This window comes from Caretta caretta, chromosome 5 (assembly GCF_965140235.1).
Source record: "Caretta caretta isolate rCarCar2 chromosome 5, rCarCar1.hap1, whole genome shotgun sequence".
NCBI classification, from domain to species: Eukaryota; Metazoa; Chordata; order Testudines; family Cheloniidae; genus Caretta; species Caretta caretta.
Genome location: NC_134210.1, coordinates 42,281,559 through 42,303,196, shown reverse-complemented (window position 1 = coordinate 42,303,196; position 21,638 = coordinate 42,281,559). Strand labels below are relative to the sequence as shown.

At 38.7% G+C, this 21,638-nt stretch overlaps 1 protein-coding gene across 4 annotated transcripts in view; it reads left to right on the top strand.

The window, feature by feature from the left end:
- The window catches only part of ADAMTS6 (ADAM metallopeptidase with thrombospondin type 1 motif 6), a 321,368-nt gene that overhangs the window by 118,947 nt on the left and 180,783 nt on the right, over nt 1-21,638 (top strand). For all 4 annotated transcript variants that reach the window (XM_075128498.1, XM_048850900.2, XM_048850901.2 and 1 more), the window contains exons 8-9: nt 2,584-2,627; nt 6,082-6,187. In XM_075128498.1, the coding sequence (XP_074984599.1) occupies nt 2,584-2,627; nt 6,082-6,187 (150 nt within the window). The remainder of the gene's footprint in view (nt 1-2,583; nt 2,628-6,081; nt 6,188-21,638) is intronic.

The window sequence follows — 21,638 nt, the reverse complement described above, 5'->3', positions numbered from 1 at the left end:
TGGAGTCAAAAGAAGAAAAGGCCAGTACAATTCAGAATGATTTGGATAGACCAAGTACACAAACAGATGAATGAATTGTGCCATTCACCTCATAGAAATGTTAGGTAATGAGTTTAAGAACAAATCAAATGAAAAGGGAGCATCCAGAACCTTGTGGCACAAAGGATAGAAAAAGAAAAAGATCCATAGCAGGTAAAATAAATCCTTTGGTATTGTTTAATAGAAAAAACAAAGGTTTGGGATTCATAAGAGAAATTATGAATGTCATTAGGACAATATTCTAGCCTGTACCATTGGACTGTTTAGTGAGGCCATATTTAGAATAGTCTGACTGTTTGAGGTGTTTTTTACAAAATGATTAGGGCTGATTAGAAAGCAGAAAAATATTTTTCTTCAAAATTTCATTTTGTTTTGTCACTGAAATTCCTTTCATAAAACTTTTCCTACTAAGTCTACCCTACATAATGGAATAATAGAAGGTACACAGGACAATCAGAATGATAAACGGTGTTGATTATTCAAAAATGTGTGAGAAAGTAGGGATTTTATTCTGATCTCACTATTGTTGCACTGGTGAAACTTCACTGAGTGCCGTGGAGTTACTGCAGATTCATACCAGTATAATTGTGAGTAGAATCAGTCTCTAAGGGTGAAGTGCTGGTCTCATTGAAGTCAGTGATAAAGCTCCGATTTACTTCAGTGGGGCAGGATTTCCCCCTGAGAATATATTTTTGTTTCAAGGTGTGATGGTCTAACTGTTCAGTTCCCAGTAGCATTAAACACTACAACACAATAGTAAAATATTTACTATTTATTCCAGGTACTTTCTTTTGTTGGGTTCAGAGCTACATATTCATGGTATTCAAGCAAGTTACTTTTTCTCACTTAATATGTCTGGGCCCAATCTTTCTGCCCTTGAGATAAACAAAAGTATTGCTATAGCTTCAATAGGAGTAGGTTTAGGGCCTGTACTGAATGCAAAATAATAAGTCCTACACCTTCAAAGATGTAAATGACATGAAGTGTGTGGTATCTGCATATTTATATTTGTGTGATCTATTAGATAGTTATGTTCCCACACATTTCTATAGCAGAATACTGATCTGAGTACCCATCCCTCAAATTGCATAAGAGGAATTAGGTTAAAACGTGGCCTTGGATGCCCCTATTGGGCTTCTGTTGAAATCAGTAAGAACTCTTCATGTACATATTATGACACAATTTGAGCCACTTCAAGGGGGAACACACACACATTTCTGAGATCAGAATTAGTCCATGTTCCTGCCCACTGCTCCACATAGGCAGATTCCTGCACCCATGTGGAGCCTTGTTGAAATCAATAGGGTTACACCTGGACAGAGGGGTCTACATGTGTGGGGCATTTACAGATTAAGGGACTAAGTTTGCACTCAGAAGTTGGGTTGGGTTGCAGTCAAAAACTTACTCTGGCACTTAAAGAGTTTATACATCTCATACATTACTCATAAATGGTCACTGATCCATGTTTAAAACAGGCACTATTAGTTTTTAAAAATATTTTAGTAGCCTGAAATTTATAAAAGGTCGAAGTTAAAAAATGAGAGTGGAAAGAGGAATCCATGTCTCCTCATCTTCTTTATTGGTTTTACTTTCTCATAGTGCAAAAACCCTGTAAACATATGCTCTGAAGCATTATACTGTAAGTAAATCATTATAAATCCCTGAAAACATAAGTCTATAATAATGCTGGCATATCATAGTTATAGGATTATGGCTGTAACACATTTAAAAATATGCAGTTATGGTGCATTGGCCACATTATTTACACTGGATATTAGCTGTACTGCAGGAAACATGTTTTAATTCCTTTACAGGCTCCAAAACACTGATATGTTTATTTCACCATGTCATCTGAACAGAGACTCATTGTTTGAACTTCAGTATTGGGAAGATTATATCTAAAATGAGGGAAGTTTTTAGCAATGTATTTAGCTGTTTATCAGATATAATAAAAACAAAAAATGATAATAACTTGCAATGCATTACTTTTAAAGCACACATAATAAATAATTGGAAGATAACGAAAGGAGAAACCTGATTCTTATTTACCTGAGTTTTGATAATTTTGGTCTAATAGTAAACACTTACAATTTTTAATGAAAATCAGAGAGAATGGTAGCAATTAAAAGCTGTTCAATGTTGTAAAATATGCCATGTTCACCATAAGAAAATGTTTCAGCAGATTTAGAAATATAAACATTGCTAGTAGCCTCTTGAAGGAGTAGTAGTCTGCAGGCATGCAGCTGTAACTTCATAACAGCATGGTAGACTGTTTTATGGAGCCGGTGATTACAAAGATCCACTTTAACTGTTTTTTTCTTACTGGCAGGTGTCCCACTGGCCTAAGGCCAAAGGCTGTGAGCATACTGCAGCCTGTGGTTTACACCAGAGTGTAGAAAATGCTGTCACTAGCTGGCTGCACATAATTACACTGATTGTGGTCTGACAACTTGACCTACGATATAGAAATGTGATAAATATGCAAAATATCTCACAGATATGATCTTCTTACAAGTTGTGTCTCATTGTTTTTCTCCTCAACAGATACGATATCTGCACTTATAAAAACAAGCCCTGTGGAACACTGGGTAAGTTTACAAAGTGGAACTTCAGCTTGTTTCTGCTGTTTGTTTGCATTATTCTGATTATTGATTGATTAGTTTTGATCTCTTCTGCTAGTGAGCCTTCTCAAATATACACATATAAACAGTAAAATATAACTTATGTGGGTATATGTTTTGTAAGATCACTAGAAGATTAAATTATGTGAATTGCTGTTGGGCGTTTCTTTTCTGGCATCTGTAATGCTGATAAAACCTCGTAGATGATTCAATCTTACCAAGCAGTAATTAAAGCAGAAAACTTACTGCTTATTTCCATATAATCTATTTCCATTATATATTTAAAAAATACAAACGGGAGAGAAAGGGAAAAAAAGACCCAGCCCCAGGAAACAGACTTTGTGGTTTAAATTGTTGCCATACTGTGTGAGTCGAGGTGCAACATCAAGACTGCTTCTTCTATAAAGCATTGTGGAAAATAATCCAACAACATAAATTAAAACAACATTGGAACTGCTTGGTGCCTTGACAGTGGAAAGCACATTTGTCAATATTATGGACAGGGTGGAGAGATATTGTCCTTGACATCCCTAAGTTTGTCACCACAAAGGTGTGTGTTATATATCATCAATATTGCAGTTTACTAGTGTTTTAAGACAGAAATTATTATTAAAGAGACTTTCATGCATATGCTAAGTCTAATATGTACCTAACATCACTTTTTCAACCTTAAATCATTCCATTAGCTTCTTCCTTAAAATTAACTATCAGCACTCCAGTTCTGAGTTGCAGACTAGTTCGGCTTATAGATTTTGTGTGTGATTATTTTGTAGGTCTTCCCCTGATCAGAGTCAACCATGATATTTTTTTTCTGTTTCTTCCGTTACTATCTTCACTGAACCAGATTCTGATAACCTTAACTTATGTGGAATAGTAACTTATTATACAAGTGGTCCTATTGAAGTCACTAGGGCAACATGTGTAGTTAAGCTGTAGTCAATGTGAGTAAAGGATATTGGAGTCTGGCCCACTGTAAACATAATCCATATGCATAATGTATTTTAGTATACCATAAATGCCTTCAGACTACAAATTTCTAAATTAAAGCCAGCACAAAGATGTCAAAACTGTGAAGACGTACTAATGTCACAGAATTGCCACTGCAAGTGTTCAAGAGGGGAAAATATCAAAGGAAACATTTAGTGAAAAACATTTTTCTTACTTTATACTCATATTTAATATATTTGACTATTAGTGCACTAATCCTCATTTTATCAGACTTTAGCATAGAGCCAAATTCTGCTCCACTTGAAACCAGCACATTGGAGGCCAGACATGGCCGCATACTTTACTAAATAGAAAGTAAATGAATTTTAAATTGATGATTTTGTTCATAAAGAGTCAGTTCCAACCCCCCTCCTCCTTTTCTGCAATGGGCATCTTGACAACAGAACTATGGCAGTTTCTTTGCATTGTGGAAACTGGAGTGGGATTAGGGACAATGTCCTCTATGGCTCTGAGTCAGCAAAACTCTTAAGAAATGCTGAAGTGCTATTGACCTCAAGAAGTTAGAGCGAAGCATGTGCTTAATGAAAGCATATATACGAAGTCCCCATAAAGCAGCAGCACAATGAGTAGGAGGAACCTTGGGTGCCCACAGGAGGAATTGGACTAGAAGATCTGCTGCTAGACAGATCTTCTCGTTCTTCCCTTCCAATCTCCGGCATAAGAAGCTATGCAAGGAGCTATCTAGAAAAAGAAGTTTGCATAAAGGTTATCTCTATACTGCAATAAACCACCAATGGCTATGTCTGACCCATGTTAGCTGACTTGGGTTCACAGGGCTCAGGCTGTGGGTCTGAAAAATTTCAGTGTAGATGTGGGCTTTGGTAGGAGCCCAGGCTCTGGGACTCTGTGAGAGGGGAGGGATCCAGAACTCAGGCTCCAACCCGAGCCCAAATGTCTACACCACAATTTTACAGCCCTGTGAACCTGAGTCATCTGACATGGGCAAGCTGTGGGTGTTTTATTGCAGTGTAGACATACCCAAAGTGGCTATGCAGCTGCTCTGTGGCTTCAGTGGAGGATTTCTCATCCCTCTCTTACACATCTGCCAAGCACCTGGCTCAGCTTGTTGGGCTAGGTCTGGGCTCCAGATTTGGCCTCCATTGTTTTTTGCAAACCTAAAAGCATTGTACAGAATTGCAAATCATTAGCCTGATCCTGAGGCCATTATTCCTGTGAGTAAGGGTTGCTGGACCAGGTTCTATACACTGAACATATAGGGGTCAGTTTACACACCCTGGAAATGTGGCCACCTCACTGGGGAAACATGACAGTCATAAAAGTGCTAGGTACAGTACATTCAGATTCAGGAAGTAAAGAATACCTCATCCAATTAAAACAACAGAGAATTTTAGGGAGGTGGAACATTATTATTAGACTAGCAACAGATAGTAGACTTCAAAATTTGTTAAACATTTTTCTTAATTCTCTTATAACTAATCCTCTCTCCTCAGTCACCTCATCCTCTCTTTCCAGTGGTTACTAGTCATCTCATTCCTACTTATTTTAGGCAGAAGGGCATAATTTAGCACCATTTTCTCATAAAAGGTAACAACTTGCTTTCCATGGCAAAGTAATTATTTTTCCAGTCACTGTTTTGGAGTACTGTATTTTGCAGGGCAGGTGATTCCCTTGGAGAGGCTGTTAATGCTTCTTCCACATAACAGATCACAGGGAAGAATACCTTAGGTAAGGCTGCTGGTTAGAGTCCATCACCAGTGACAGCAAAGTAGTTCTGCCATAGTATATATTCTATGTGATACTCTAATGCTGAAGAGTGTGTATGACACAGCAGAGCTATATTCTGTAAGTGCCAGTGGCTTTCTTCCCATTAAGGAATCTTTAAAAAGCACTTATAATACAATGATAAATGGAAAAGCCTTCCATGTTTAAGTGAATGCTTTTTATTAACATGTCTCCTTTCCTTTATTGATGCATTCAGTTTTATTTTTACACCAAAAAAAAAAAAAAAGTACCCCTTGGGGCTTTTTGTAGCTAAAAAAGTTTCTTGTGTGTTTTAGGAACCCACTAAACTTAAACAGATCTCTTTAGAAAAATAATGTGGATACATTTTACTTTCTGCAGCCTCAAGTATGTTAAAATAGAAATGCTTTCTTGAATTCCCTCTCCTGGCTCAAGTTACTAGGTGGTCCCAAGTTACCAGAAGTAAAATTTATAAATCTAACCCCTAGTCTAGACATTTTCCAGCACTGACTGTAGTTCAAAAAATATTAATGTCTAGCCGGCAAGGAGAATTTCCCCCCAGTGATTTTGAAAATGACTAGAAAGTTAACCTTTTGCCAACTGCTCCTTCTGTGTGTGGAGGTTATTAAAAAGAATCCAGCCATTTATAACTAGGGCTTTTAAGATTTGAACACCTTGGCATGACCCTTTGTGTCTCCTTCTGTTTATTTAGGCTTGGCCTCTGTGGCTGGAATGTGTGAGCCTGAAAGGAGCTGCAGCATTAATGAAGACATTGGCCTAGGTTCAGCTTTTACCATTGCACATGAGATTGGTCACAAGTGAGTGAGTTTAAAAATATGTATAATAAATTTGATTATACCACCTTTGAAATAACAATGTAATAATTACTATCATGATCTCTTATGTTTTGGCTGTACCATCTCCCCTCTAGTGCCTCTGGTTGCTGTAGATAACATTATCCATGATGAGTGGTGGTACATTTTATTTGATGTATTTTACCAAGGACTTCTACTTTAGAATTAAGGCTGTATTGCTTACCCTTCTACTTCAGATCCTAATTTAATCTGTGATTCTGAGGCTGGGCTCACAAATTGCCTACCTTGTTTCATATATATTTTTTAAGATTTGGTTTTGGTATTGTCTTTTCCCCCTCTTTCCTTTGTCTACCTCTCTTAGTGGATCAAAAGCAGTTAAAAGGTAAAGATTATTATTTCTCATATTATTTTGTTTTAAAAATAATAATTAACTCTGTTTTGATCTGTACTGGGACCAGTGCTGTTCAACATATTAATAAATGATCTGGAAAAAGAGGTGAACAGTGAGATGGCAAATTTGGTAGTTGACACAAAATTACTCAAGATAGTTGAGCCTAAAGCTTACTGTGAAGAGTTACAAAGTCACTAAACTGGGTATCTGGGCAACAAAATGGCAGATGAAGTTCAATGTTGATAAATGCCAAGTAAAGCACACTGGAAAACATAATCCCAACTATTTATATAAAATGATAGAGTCTAAATTAGCTGTTGCCATTCAAGAAAGAGATCTTGGAGTCATTGTTGACAGTTCTCTGAAAACATCTGCTCAATGTACTGTGGCAGTTAAAAAGGCTAACAATTTTTGGAGCCATTCAGAAAGGGATTGATAATAAGACAGAAAATATTATAATGCCACTATATAAATCCATGGTACACCACACCTTGAAAACTGTGTGCAATTCTGGTCACCCCACCTCAAAAAAGATTATTAGAATATTAGATATTGAAATTAGATATTCAATATTAGAATTGAAAAAGGTGCAGAGTAGGCAACAAAAATTATTAGAGGTATTGAACAGATTCCATATGAGGAGAGATTTAGAAGACGTGGACTGTTCAGTTTAGAAAAGAGATGAGTGACTGGGGATATGATAGAGGTTTATAAAATCATGAATGGTGTGGAAAAAGTGAATAAGCAAGTGTTATTTACCCCTTCATATAATCTAAGAACCAGGGGGTCACCAATGAAATTAACAGGCATCATATTTAAAACAAACATAAGGAAGTACTTCTTCACACAATACAGAGTTAACCTATGGAACTCTGCCTAGCGATGTGAACGCCAAAAGTATAACTGGGTTCAAAAAATAATCAGATAAGTTCATGGACGATAGGTCCATCAATGGCTATTACCCAAGATGGTGGGATGCAACCCCATGCTCTGGATGGCCCTAAGTCTCTGACTGCCAGAAGCTGAAACTAGATGACAATGATTGGATCACTCAATAATTATCCTGTTCTGTTCTTTCCCTCTGAAGCGTCTGGCACTGGCCACTGCTGAAAGAGAGGATATTGGGCTAGATGGACCATTGGTCTGAACCTGTGTGGCCATTCTTATGTTTTTATGATTAAAACAATATTTTTTTTTTTACTGTTGGTACAGCTGTAGTAATGTACTAACCATGAAGTGTGCTCAATAGTCATAACATCACTTGCACTTTCAAAGCGCCCATATATCATTTTGAAAGAACATGATGTTTTGGGACAACAAAAAAATTTGATTAAAGATTGATCTTGGAATGTTTCAGGTCTGCATTCAAAAACAAGCATCACCAATAACCTCTGATGAATATAAAATGACTAGGCACCTCCTATTATGATTCATTAGGTCTCCTTCCTTGTTTACATGGGTTGACCAATGCTGAGTTATGGATGACATGTTTTTCCAGTCATTAACTGATGCAACAGCTAAAATTTCCCATACAGACTAAAATGGAAACTATCAATCTACTGAACAGAATCAGGAATTGGAAGTACACACTTATTCCAGCCCACCTATCATGCAAGATAATCCTTAGGCAAGTATTACCTCATTTATTTTATCTGTGAAAAAAGGCTGATTTTTACAGGCATTTACACTGAGATAGATCATTTTTTACAAATCCAAAAACAATTGTTTAAAACTGCATCAAAAGTAAGAAAATCTAATTTAAAACACATGTAGTTCATTCTCTCTTTATATCTTTCCTTCTCTTTCTGTAATTATTTACATAAGTGATAGAGTAAAGGAAAATATATTTCCACTCATGAGGGAATAACTTCTATGATTCACTAAAAGCCCTGGAAGTCTTGCTCATTAACATCTTTTATAATTATATACAACCCTACTTTGAATTTAATGTACTCTATTCACATAGAAAAAGATTTTCAGGTGATACATATACATTCATACAGTATGTATCGTAGTGCTTTTAAATCATGCGGATATAGGTTTTAGAGAAGTTATTTACACAAATGTAAATGTGTAAATTTAAATGGTAAATCATTCATATCTATGGTGGTGTGAGATGCTGGTGTGATGACAGTGATTTCTGCATATGGTTAGGGTATGGATTAGAATCTGGGAACAATAATGCAGCCATCCTGCATGTCTTGTGGTCACAGCATCTTTTTTTCTTTGAACTGCAGCTATGTTTGCTACTACCGATACTCCTACATTTTTGGCACTGTTTCCTTTCTTTATACTTAATGTCTCTTTTAAAAAACTCTGAATTGGCCCTTAGTGGAGGTTCCCACCTCATACACCAGTATGGACCTAGTTTGTCAAACTTTGTGTTGAGAAGTGTGTGGACACCAGTTTCATTGTCCCCTATTTTCTAATGCAGGGATTCTCAGGACAAATTTTTTTGTGGCCTCAGAGTGCTAAAATACTTAATTAGCTTTAGGAAAAACAAATAAATATGCACATATACACGTCCAAATCATTGTAATGTATTTATTGCTAGCTAGTAAGTCTGTTGTGAAAAGTGATATTAACAAACATACAAGTATCACTTTTCACAGCAGACTTACTCAGCCCTGGCAAGCCTGGGGACAAATTAAGCCCTGAAGGCTGTGGCCACAAGAAAAGTCCCTGGTGGCCACATGTGGCCACAGTGGCCGCATTTGAGAAACACTGTTTAATGCATGGAGTGACTGCAGAAGGCAGCACAGCTTGCCCTTGGTGGTGAAAGCTAGTGACAGTGAAGTCCAGAAGGAATATATGGAGAAAAAGGTTGGTCTATAAAGAGTACTTAATGGCACCTGCTCGAATATTTTGAGCCATCCAGCCATCATCCTACCTTCCACCCAAAAAGTTTTGTGACTAAATTATAAGAAAGTGCAAATTTCCTCTCCATCTATTTCTCTTTATTTTCAAATTGGATAGAGCTTGGTACTGAGTGTACTTGAGGGTACTTGCATGCAGAGTAAGTTAACTATATCAAAGAACATTCTTAACTGTTTTCTTTGATTGTGCCATTATAATCACTTTACTATTCATAACTACATGGGAAATTGGGAATTGGCTTCCTTATTAAATGGAAAATTGAAGCATATAACTATATTTAAGCGACATGTCTAGACTGAGTACATAATATACACACAAAGCTGAACTAAATTAAAAAGGAAAGAATTCACTCTGAAATACTGTGTTTTTATTAGTTACTTAGTAGCCATGGCATACAGAAGTTGTAAAAACTGTGGAACTGAGGAGAAGAGAGAGTAGCAAAGAATGAAATAAACTGCTGTGTTTATATGAAAATTGTAATGTAATTGTACATATTTTGCTGACTTGTACATACTTTCTCTGGAATATGACTTCTAAGATATCATTGAAAGAAGTATGACTCAACAGGTTTCATAGATTCGTAGAAAGAAAAGGAGTACTTGTTGCATCTTAGAGACTAACAAATTTATTTGAGCATAAACTTTTGTGAGCTACAGCTCACTTCATCGGATGCATTTAGTGTAAAATACAGTGGGGAGATTTATATACATAGAGAACATGAAACAATGGGTGTTACCATACACACTGTAACGAGAGTCATCACTTAAGATGAGCTATTACCAGCAGGAGAGCGGGGGGGGGGGGGGGGAACCTTTTGTAGTGATAATCAAGGTGGGCCATTTCCAGCAGTTGACAAGAACATCTGAGGAACAGTGGGGGGGTGGAGTGGAGGGGAATAAACATGGGGAAATAGTTCTACTTTGTGTAATGACCTATCCACTCCCAGTCTCTATTCAAGCCTAAGATAATTGTATCCAGTTTGCAAATTAATTCCAATTCAACAGTCTCTCCTTGGAGTCCGTTTTTGAAGTTTTTTTGTTGAAGAATTGCAACTTTTAGGTCTGTAATCGAGTGACCAAAGAGATTGAAGTGTTCTCCAACTGGTTTTTGAATATTATAATACTTGACGTCTGATTTGTGTCCATTTATTCTTTTACGTAGAGACTGTCCGGTTCGGCCAATGTACCTGGCAGAGGGGCATTGCTGGCACATGATGGCATATATCACATTGGTAGATGTGCAGGTGAACGAGCCTCTGATAGTGTGGCTGATGTGATTCGGCCCTATGATGGTGTCCCCTGAATAGATATGTGGACACAGTTGGCAACGGGCTTTGTTGCAAGGATAGGTTCCTGGGTTAGTGGTTCTGTTGTGTGGTGTGTGGTTGCTGGTGAGTATTTGCTTCAGGTTGGGGGGCTGTCTGTAAGCAAGGACTGGCCTGTCTCCCAAGATCTGTGAGAGTGATGGGTCGTCCTTCAGGATAGGTTGTAGATCTTTGATGATGCGTTGGAGAGGTTTTAGTTGGGGGCTGAAGGTGATGGCTAGTGTCATTCTGTTATTTTCTTTGTTGAGCCTATCCTGTAGTAGGTGACTTCTGGGTACTCTTCTGGCTCTGTCAGTCTGTTTCTTCACTTCAGCAGGTGGGTGTTGTAGTTGTAAGAATGCTTGATAGAGATCTTGTAGGTGTTTGTCTCTGTCAGAGGGGTTGGAGCAAATGCGGTTGTATCATAGAGCTTGGCTGTAGACAATGGATCGTGTGGTGTAGTCTGGATGAAAGCTGGAGGCATGTAGGTAGGAACAGTGGTCAGTAGGTTTCCAGTATAGGGTGGTGTTTATGTGACCATCGCTTATTAACACCATAGTGTCCAGGAAGTGGATCTCTTTTGTGGACTGGTCCAGGCTGAGGTTGATGGTGGGATGGAAATTGGTGGAATTCCTCAAGAGCTTCTTTTCCATGGGTCCAGATGATGAAGACATCATCAGTGTAGCGCAAGTAGAGTAGGGGCATTAGGGGACAAGAGCTGAGGAAGTGTTGTTCTAAGTCAGCCATAAAAACGTTGGCATACTGTGGGGCCATGCTGGTACCCATAACAGTGCCGCTGATTTGAAGGTATACATTGTCCCCAAATGTGAAATAGTTATGGGTGAGGACAAAGTCACAAAGTTCAGCCACCAGGTTTGCCGTGACATTATCGGGGATACTGTTCCTGAAGGCTTGTAGTCCATCTTTGTGTGGAATGTTGGTGTAGAGGGCTTCTACATCCATAGTGACCAGGATGGTGTTTTCACAGAGACCTTCCTACCAAGACTACAAAAAGAAGGATTCAGTTATAATCCTGGATTTTCATTTAAATTACATTACTTTTATTTTGGTGTTTGGTGTTCTGTAAAGTACAATGTCGCTTTAAATTGCTCAGACTTGATTATAGTGTACAAGTCATACAGTTTTGCTAATCATTGTCCTGCATTTTTTTTAAATGGATAAGTAAAATAGATCCTGAGCTGTAATCTAACCCCATTGTGCCTCTCTGGCACAGGAAAAAAAGTGAGAAAGCACATAGATCTTCCTAGCTGATGATTCAGTTACTGTCATTTACAATAAGGCTTCTTTACACCACTCTGGCAAGGTAAAGGAGCCTTAATTGACTAAGAATGGGAACAAAAGCAGCCTGCCTGCTTAGTTGTTACATTTCTGCTCTGCCTCAGGGACAGAGTCTGCTTCACAGAGCCCTACACCTCCAAACCTGGGATGCAGCAACAGCAAGTGACAGGGACAGAGTGAGTCTCTCTCACTTGTTCACAGGCAGACACCCGCCCAGCCCCACTCACTTGACATCTCTCCACGGACACACGATGCATGCCCAGCCTCCCTTCTCCCCCCCCGCCCCCTCCGTTGTGATCTGCTCTCTGCTGCTGGCTGCTCCCAGAAGTCATGCCTGGGCTGCCAGGGAAGGGGTGTGTGTTCCCCACAGTTTTCTTGGCTCCGCCATTTTTCTGTGGGGGAGCCAAGAAATCTGCAGAAGGTATGAATTCTGCACCCCCACAGGGGCACAGAATTCCCCCAGTAGTAGCTAGCATGCTAAAAATAGGAGTGTGGCCATGGTGGTATGGGTGGTGGCTCGGGATAGCTTCTCAAGTACAAGCCTGTCTGAGACCCTAGAAATAAACTCAGAAGGCCAACCCTACCTGCTGTGGCTGCACTGAATGGGAGGTGTAATTCCCAGCTCAGGTAGACATATACATGCTAGCTCTGATCAACCAAGCACACCTCCCAGTTGCAGTGTCAGATATACTCAAAAGGAATGAATGATTGGAGGAAAGAGGGGATGAGTCATTTTAAAGGAAATAAGGTGATAAACAGAGAACAGGGAATCAAAGTTTGAAAGACAAGATAAGAAGAGAGAAATGTCGAGTGAAGACAAGATCAAAAGAACAGTTAATGTAATTGATGGACAGATTGGTCGAGAGCTGGAGAAAGTGAAGGAGAGGAAATGAGAGACAGATAAACTAGATTGTTAATGTGGAATTTGACAATCCCAAGGATAAAGGTGGTGGGTTAGTATCAGAGAAGATAGCCAGGTATCCAAGTCAGAGAATAGGGAAGGAAAGAAAACAGGAGACACAAATAGCAGACAGCTATGTGGAGGAATGGCTGGTGGGGCAGCTGTATATATGTGGAAAAAGTGAGGTTTGAGTGGGTGGAGGGACGTGAGATATCAGCAGCCACATCTTGCTGAGGGCAAGAAAGAAATGAGACAGAGAGAGAGAGAGAGAGAAAAAACATGGATTGATGAGTTTCTTGGAGTGGAACTTAAAACAGCTAATGTACACCCAGTTTTGAAATAGCTAATACCACTATGATGTGCTTGGGGGTATTAGCTGAAGCTGAGGGACTCCTCTTCACTCTTTACTCAGGGTAGACAAATGGTCTACTTATGGCTACACTTCAGTGAAAAACCTGCTGCTGACTTGGGCTCATGGTGCTCAGGCTAAGGGGCAGTTTAACTGTGGTGTAGACATTTGGGCTCGGGCTGGAGCCTGGGCTCTATGACTCTTTACGGTGGGAGGGTCCCAGAGCACAGGCTGCAGCCTGAGCTGGAATGTCTACACCACAATTAAACAGCCCCTTAGCCCAAGCCCCATGAGCCCAAGTCAGCTGGCAGAGGCCAGCCATGTGTGTTTAATTGCATCGTAAACATACCATTTGATGGGCTAGCAATGTTGATCCATTGTCCCCAGCAGTCCTCCTAGAGGCATTTTTCTGAATTTTAGCAAACTGTCTTCAATTCTTCAGAAGCAGTGGGACTATATTCCTGTTCCTCCTAATCCCATCTGCATGTCCTTAACTCTGGTACTGAGAGGTTGCCTAGAGTGCACTAAACTATGGAAATCCGTTTCTCATCCAAGGGGAGCAAATAGGTACGGCACTACAAAAAGCTGTTAATTTAAGCTGGTTGGAGGCATGTTCGAATAATGACAGGGGAATGGAGTTCCAAGTGGCATAGAAGACTCCAGCCTAAAAGAATAGGGACATGCATATCAAAGCCCAAACCACATCTAGCACCAACTACCACCTACTGGTACTTGGGATAAACCTGTCCCTGGCAGTCCATAATGGATGGGTTGGTACCTAATTATGAATGAAAGAGCATGTCCTCTATCACGGGAGGTTTGAAAGACCATATAAAACCTATGGGTGATATCTGAAGTACTGTTACTAGGATCACTGGCTCAACAGTATGTGATGGTTTAAATGATCCATGTGTGAAAGAGAAACTCCGCTAACAGACAATTGGCTCCTAAGGTCAGCCCAACCAATGAGAGTCCATGAGGCCACTTTAACACAGAATCCACTGGAATTCCAGTGTTCTACTTAGCCCAAGCAATAGTTTCTTGCCCTGTTGCATATCAAATAATCACTTCACCTTAAAGAGGCACTGAATTAACTGGAAAAATCATATAAAATAATCATTAAATAACAATATATTAATTTCTATATTTCTTTTGGGGTTCAAGAAATTGTGATTTCCTTTATTATGTCTTGTGTCTACCTCATGTTATATTGCAGTTGTAAAAACTCACAACTTACGTTAACATAAAAAGAAACTTCATTGGGACTTTAGCTTTAATGATTAATTGTCCAAATAGACTTAAATGTCATAAACTTGAGGCTAGAAAAACAAGTCTGGTTTCTGTGATGTGAAATAAGATTAATATTTTGTAGATATGTGGAAACTATAGTTTAAAGTTTAGAATTATAATATATTGAAATAATTAGTCTTACATTAAAATATTATATTCAAGGAAAGGGAATGCAGTAACATTTCACAGATCTTAACAAAAGCATAAGTAGAGTTGAATAAATGGAGGTGGAAAGAAAGGTTACAGTAACATTCAGGGCAACATGAATGCTGGTTTCATATTTCCAAAGGAAATCTAAGCACAGTAGTTTGCTTCATGATTAAAGGGAAAACTTACTTTTCTGACACACGGTGCTAATGATCACTATTGCATATTCACACTCCCTTGTGTAGCACCTTCACTGACTTTAATAGGTGTTCCACATATAAGATATGTGCAGGCTAGTTGTCTACTGTGCAGATCCGGGAGGAGAATTTTGCCCTATGTCATTAAGGTGTGAATGAGAGTTTGCCATTGCCCTGTTGCAAAGTGTGTTTCTAAGTTGACTATAATTTTCTTCAGTGAATCATACTTGATTGTATTTTAAAGTGCTCCATAAGTAGCACGACACAGAATTATGCTCAGTTAGGTGACCACTATATATATATTTTAAAGGATTCATTGTTCAACTATGTTTGTGTTCATTTACTTTAAAATTTCAGAGAAAAACTATGTTAAGAGAGTTGAAGTTGAGAATACCTATAGTAATTAAGGGAAAATATTAGAGATATTGTAATTAACCCCAAAACGTACATTACAAACCCAGGAAATTCACAGTTAAGGTAAAACTTAAAATAAATCCAAATATATTAAGGCATGAAAATGCAGAGTGAAGGCACCCAAACAACCTTGACTGTGCTCCATGCAACATCCCTAGAATTATGATTAATCCATATCAATGTTTGTTGTAACAAATTAAATTTTCGTAATGTCAGAAGTGCAGAATTCAACTCAGCCTTAAATATGGAGCCATTAGTGGCACCTTCACTGTATAATCCGGAAATACGTGAGGGTAGTAAAAATGTTGGATATCAGACAAAAGAGTATATGCCGTCTCAAATATTACATATTACTAAGTAGAAAACTAAAAATGACTTTGCAGGTATTTGCTTCTGGATCAGAATAAGACATCAACAAATAAAAGATAAGAAAATTAATATTATGGAGGTGTTATATTTGAATGTGAAGAATATGTTGCATATACATTTTTATTAGGAGAGTAAGCTTTTATTGTGGTATACAATGAAGAGTATAAGTTAAGTTGACCAGGAGGCATGTATTACATCAAATTCACGTGGATAGCTGTCATGAATTCTACATAAATATAATGGGCAGGACACTGTCTACTATACATCATGATTTGGAGCGTATGTTAAAAACCAAGTGCCAGCAATATATTGCTGTAAACAAATAAAAAATAAAGATAGATCCTGCTTCAAAGCGATTACCATCTATAACATCACACCAGTTAACAAATAATTATTCTATTAGCTGGCATAAAAATAACATATAACCTAGTGGTTCTCAACCAGGGGCACTCAGAGGTCTTCCAGGGGGTACATCAACTTGTCTAGATATTTGCCTAGTTTTACATCAGGCTGTGTAAAAAAGCACTAACTAAGTCAGTACAAACTAACATTTCATACAGAGAATGACTTGTTTATATTGCTCTATATACTATACCCTGAAATGTAAGTATAATATTTATATTCCAATTGATTTATTTTATAATTATATGATAAAAATGAGAAAGTAAGCAATTTTTTAGTAATAGTGTGTGGTGACATTTTTGTCTGATTTTGAAAACAAGTAGTTTTTACGTGAGGTGTAACTCGGGGTACACAACAAAAATCAGACTCCTGAAAGGGCTACAGTAGTCTGGAAAGGTTGAGAACCACTGATATAAACAACCTTGCCTGATATGGTCATAGAGGTCTTGTTGAGTGAGCTGACACGGTAGAAGAAATCCTAGTACTCCGTACTGGTGTTTTTGTGTAAATTGACACTCTTTTTTCTGTTTGGAACAGATTATTGATGAAACATTCCCCTTTTTCTCCCTCCCTCTCCTTGCAAATTTCTCATTGTCACTATGAAAAGACATAATTTAGAGTCCTATTTACATTTTACAATAATAATAATTTTGATTTTGGTAATCCCTTTATTTTTTTTAATTTAGTCCTTAAGTAGAATTCAGTTATCCTAAATAATATTAATATATTTCTCAGTTATATAAAGTATGTTATATTTTTGAAGATTTAAATTATTCTGTTTGTATAGTACTGGAACAAGCACAATGTATTTTAAAACTTTACAGTGAAGAATGAAGGCGACACAAAGTTTATGAAAAACAAAGTGTAACTTGTTTAATAGAAACAATGATGTTAATAATAATGAGTTGACAGTATTTTACATCCAGATTGCTTAAGAACAAAGAGTGAATTAGATTAAAGATTCTTTTTAGTTGTCTTGAATCTGTGTCTAATTTGAAAACATCTGTTCTTCTTTTACTGTCCTCTGCATATTCCCCCATAAAATGCACCAGTGGTGCTGATCCTACGGTGGAACTTTTTGATAGCAGTACCTGTTGGAGCACTCTTATGCCCCCATCCCTTCCCCTAACTGCTCCGAAGATTCTGAAGATGAGGCTATAAAACGGAGCATGGTGCCTTGGCCACATCAGTTCCTTTCAACTGCTGTAGGTGCCAGATCAGGAACTGTATCTGGGCCTTTGGCCCAGATTCTTAGCTTGAATAATGTCTAATACTTTTGTAAGATAGATTTTAGGTTTTAGTGTTGGATTTTATTTCTTTTTATTTATTTATTTATTTATTTATTTATTTTAATTTTTCTAAGTAGTTATTTGAAGTTAAGACTTTAGTTCTGCTATTGGGATCTGATGGTGGATTGGAAGTTCAAGAGGCTGAGTATTTAAGAAATGTGCCTCCTGCCCAGCAGTGTTTCCAGCCTTAGAAGCTCATACAAGATGCCTAGCCTGCCTCAGGATGGGACACTCCTTCAGGGTGCTCAATCTGCAGTACTTTCACCTGAGAGCACAGAAAGAGTGGCAAAATAGACTTCAAGCTCTACTGCTGCATCAGGCTGTGAAAGCAGGCCCTCCAGAACTGGGTCATCTCCTGATCCATGAGTGAACATAGATTAGCTTCAGCCTTTGATACTTCCAGAGAGGAGCAGCACCAGACACTTCTGCAGAAGGGACTGTCACAGTTTTTGGGGTAACTGCACCTTTGACCCCCCCCTCCCCCTCATGGTCTGCTCAAGGAATGCACCCTTAAGTCTTAAGCCTCTAGACATCACCTCTCTCTGGGCCAGAATCCAGGTCCCTCTTCCTTCTGACTGAGTTTTTAGGCTGCATCCCCCTTTTTCTTTACTGTGATTAAAGTTCAGCACCTGATATTTGCTTTCTCTCCAAGGACTATGTGCAATGTATGCCAGTGGTTACAAGAAACTAAACAGCTCTTTCAAAGCAGAGAACATTTATTTTAGGATAAAAGCAATACAGAGAAAACATAGGAAACAATATAGATCTAAACACTTATTTAAGCTTCCCAGTGGCCTCCCATCAGTCCTGTGGAGACCCTGGTAGATTCCAGTCCTCATCCTGCAGAGTTTGGCCTCCCCTTGGACAAAAGACACACTTTTGGAAGAAGAGGAGGCTGGGATGCCTGAAGAATACCGACAAATGGACCCTGAACTGGAGGAGTAAATCTCTCCAGGTGAGAGTGTAGGGATTACAACTGTGTGTTCCCCATCAGAGGGTGCAGTATAATTTCATGAAGTAGTTGAGAGAATGGCAACTACTTTGAAAATCCCCTTTCTGATAGTAAAGGAGACTTCTCATCATCTTCAACATTCTTGACTCTCCATCCAAGGAGAGAATTACACTGCCAGTTTTAGATGGGCTCTGGCAGCTAGCAAAAGCAATAATATGGTTCATTTCCACTTCTGTTCAAGCAATGTTGAAAAAGGTAGCTGCCAATTACTGGATGAGGGTTTTTCATTCTTTTTGCACAGACATCCAGTTCTGAACTTGCATTTGGCTGAAGCTGCAGCCCAGAGGTCTAAGGGTGCTTGATGTAGTCTACACCTTCTGATAAAGAAAGCAAGAAAATGGACATTTTAGGCAAAAAAGTATTTTAATCTGAAACATTGGGTGTAAGAATGTCAGATTACCAGACTGTAATTGCATGTAGCCAGTACTGTCTTTGGGAAAAGATGGTGGTATTTGCAAAATCCATCTCAGAGGTTCCAAGAAAATTAGCCAATGCCCTCATGTCTAAAGATTGTTGAAAAACACAATCTAAGAGTAACATTTGATTCCTTGGAAGTTTCTCCTAGAAGCCATCTCTCTCAGGAATCATTCATGGAGTAGATCATCTGAACTACCTTCAGAGAGAATCACTAAAGTGGAGGAGTTTCCCTTTAAAGGGAATGGTGTATTTAGCAATAAAATGAGGTTCCTGAAGAAGTGACAGTCACTAGATCTGCACCCAGATCTTTATGAGTGTATTAGCAACCTAGGAGAAGAACTAGGTAGCTGTGTTCAGGTATCAGTGACAACAGTATGCATCCTCATCTTCCTAGTCTTTATTTTCTCAGAGATGCCTCTACCATCAACAACATTCTGCTGAATAACATTGGCAGCAAAGGAGGAAAGTGTTTAAGCCACAGGTAAAAGGTAAACAGATCTCAATGTCAACATCTGTGCTGGACCTTCATCCTCAGGTTTGACATAAGGTCTGAGAGCTGCAAACCAAATTTGGACTATTCTTTTCCTACCCCTTTTGGTGACTGCCTGTGTTGTTTCTGCAACTGGAGTGCTATAACTATGGGTAGATAGATATTAGAAATAATTCACAGCAGATACCCCATCCAATCTGACTCCCTCTCTCCTCCCAACCTTCTCACCCCATTCCTATTCAGAGACCCCTCTCATGAGGGCCTGTTAAAATGGGAGGCTCCCTGTCTTGTGGAGGCAGGGGTAATAGAAGTGGAGCTGAGGGAATTCGGAGGAAAGGGTTTCTGTTCAAGGTACTTCCTAATCCCAAAAAAGGATGGAGGTCTTTGGCCTACATTAGACCTGAGAGAATTCAATTCCTTCATCAGTAAATTCTGATTTCATGTTGAATTTGGCATCTATATAAAACATTTCCTCTCAATACAAGATTGGTTTGAGCTCTCAACCTGAAGGACATATATTGCAATCAGATTGCCATACTGCAAATATCTGTTTCCTAGTAGGGAAAGATCATTTTCAGTTCAAAGTCTTCCCTTTGGCTTTTCTCCTGCCCCAGACTTTTTACAAAATGCCTCTTGGCAGTATTAGTGCCTTTACAAAGCCAAGGGATTCACATATATGTAGATGCTAGATCACTGGCTAATCAAAACATTGTCAGAACAAAATCTATCAGAAGTCACATCCTGCACACACTCCCTATTCAATAAGCTGGGACAAAAGATAAATTGGGAGAAGTCAATCATACTACCCACTCAAAAGATCCCCTTCATAGGGGCAATTTTGTCTCTCAGAAAGTCAGACACTTTCTGCCAGAATAAAGGTTTATAAGGATTCAGCAAGCCTTAGCCTTATTGCATAGTTCCCTTGTCAAAGAATCATATTTTTTCTCAGACTAATGGGCCTCATAACCTCAAAACCTTCAAAAAATAAAAGGAATGGCTTTCATTGCTCCAGCTTTATCAGCAACAATCACATCAGATGTTTCCAACCTAAGTTGGGGAGGACGTTTCGACAAATTGACAGTTTGTGGCCAATGGATTTTCCAGGAAAAGAAATTGTACATCAGGCTGCTACAGCTAGAAGCAATACATTGGGCTCTGAAATCATTTCTGCCTATCATCATTATAAGATAATTTAGGTCTTTATGGACAATACAATGTCAATGTATTATATAAACAAGGAGGAAGAATTCATTGCATGGAGCTATGTAAGGAAGCGATGTCTCTCTGGGAATGGTGAATTCAATACAGGACCTACCTGTAGTTCTACGCCTAGTAGTGAAAGAAAACAGCCTTTCAAACTGCCGGAGCAGGGACACAACAGAACTCCATAAATGGTCTTTCAATCTGTCAGTGATAAAGAGAACATCAGTGCATGAGGTTGTCCAGAGGTAGACATTTTGTGACAAAGTAAAACACAAAGGTGTCCCAGACGTTGCTGAAGAGCCGGGAGAGACAGTCAATCCATCTGTCACTGTGCCCCAGTGGGTCACAGCTGAGAACACCAGATTCAGGACAAACTGCTGAGAAATAGGGCAGACTCACCTCAAACTGGTAGTTATTCTATCATTAGATTATACCAAGCCAGTAACAAAGGTAAACTTCTGCCTCACCACACTGGTTAACAAAAAGTCAAAAATGCAGCCCTTATCACAGCTCCCAGATACTGGAATCTATGAGGCGTGGTTATTGAAAACCAGTTTAATCACATATAGGGTCCTTCTAATCTCAAGAGATCAGTCACATAGCCAGCTCAATATATAATTCAGATTTTACCCATAATCACTTTGCCACCAATTCTTTAGTAATTAAAACCTAAAGGTTAATGAAAGAAAAGAAGAAGAGAGTTAAAATGGTGAATAGATCATATACATACAATTATTGCGATGTTCTTATATCTTTGTCTATCTATCTTATATCTTATATCTTATCTTTGAAAACTCGTGGCGAACGGGGGAAGTCCCGGATGACTGGAAAAAGGCTAATGTAGTGCCAATCTTTAAAAAAGGGAAGAAGGAGGATCCTGGGAACTACAGGCCAGTCAGCCTCACCTCAGTCCCCGGAAAAATCATGGAGCAGGTCCTCAAAGAATCAATCCTGAAGCACTTACATGAGAGGAAAGTGATCAGGAACAGTCAGCATGGATTCACCAAGGGAAGGTCATGCCTGACTAATCTAATCGCCTTCTATGATGAGATTACTGGTTCTGTGGATGAAGGGAAAGCAGTGGATGTATTGTATCTTGACTTT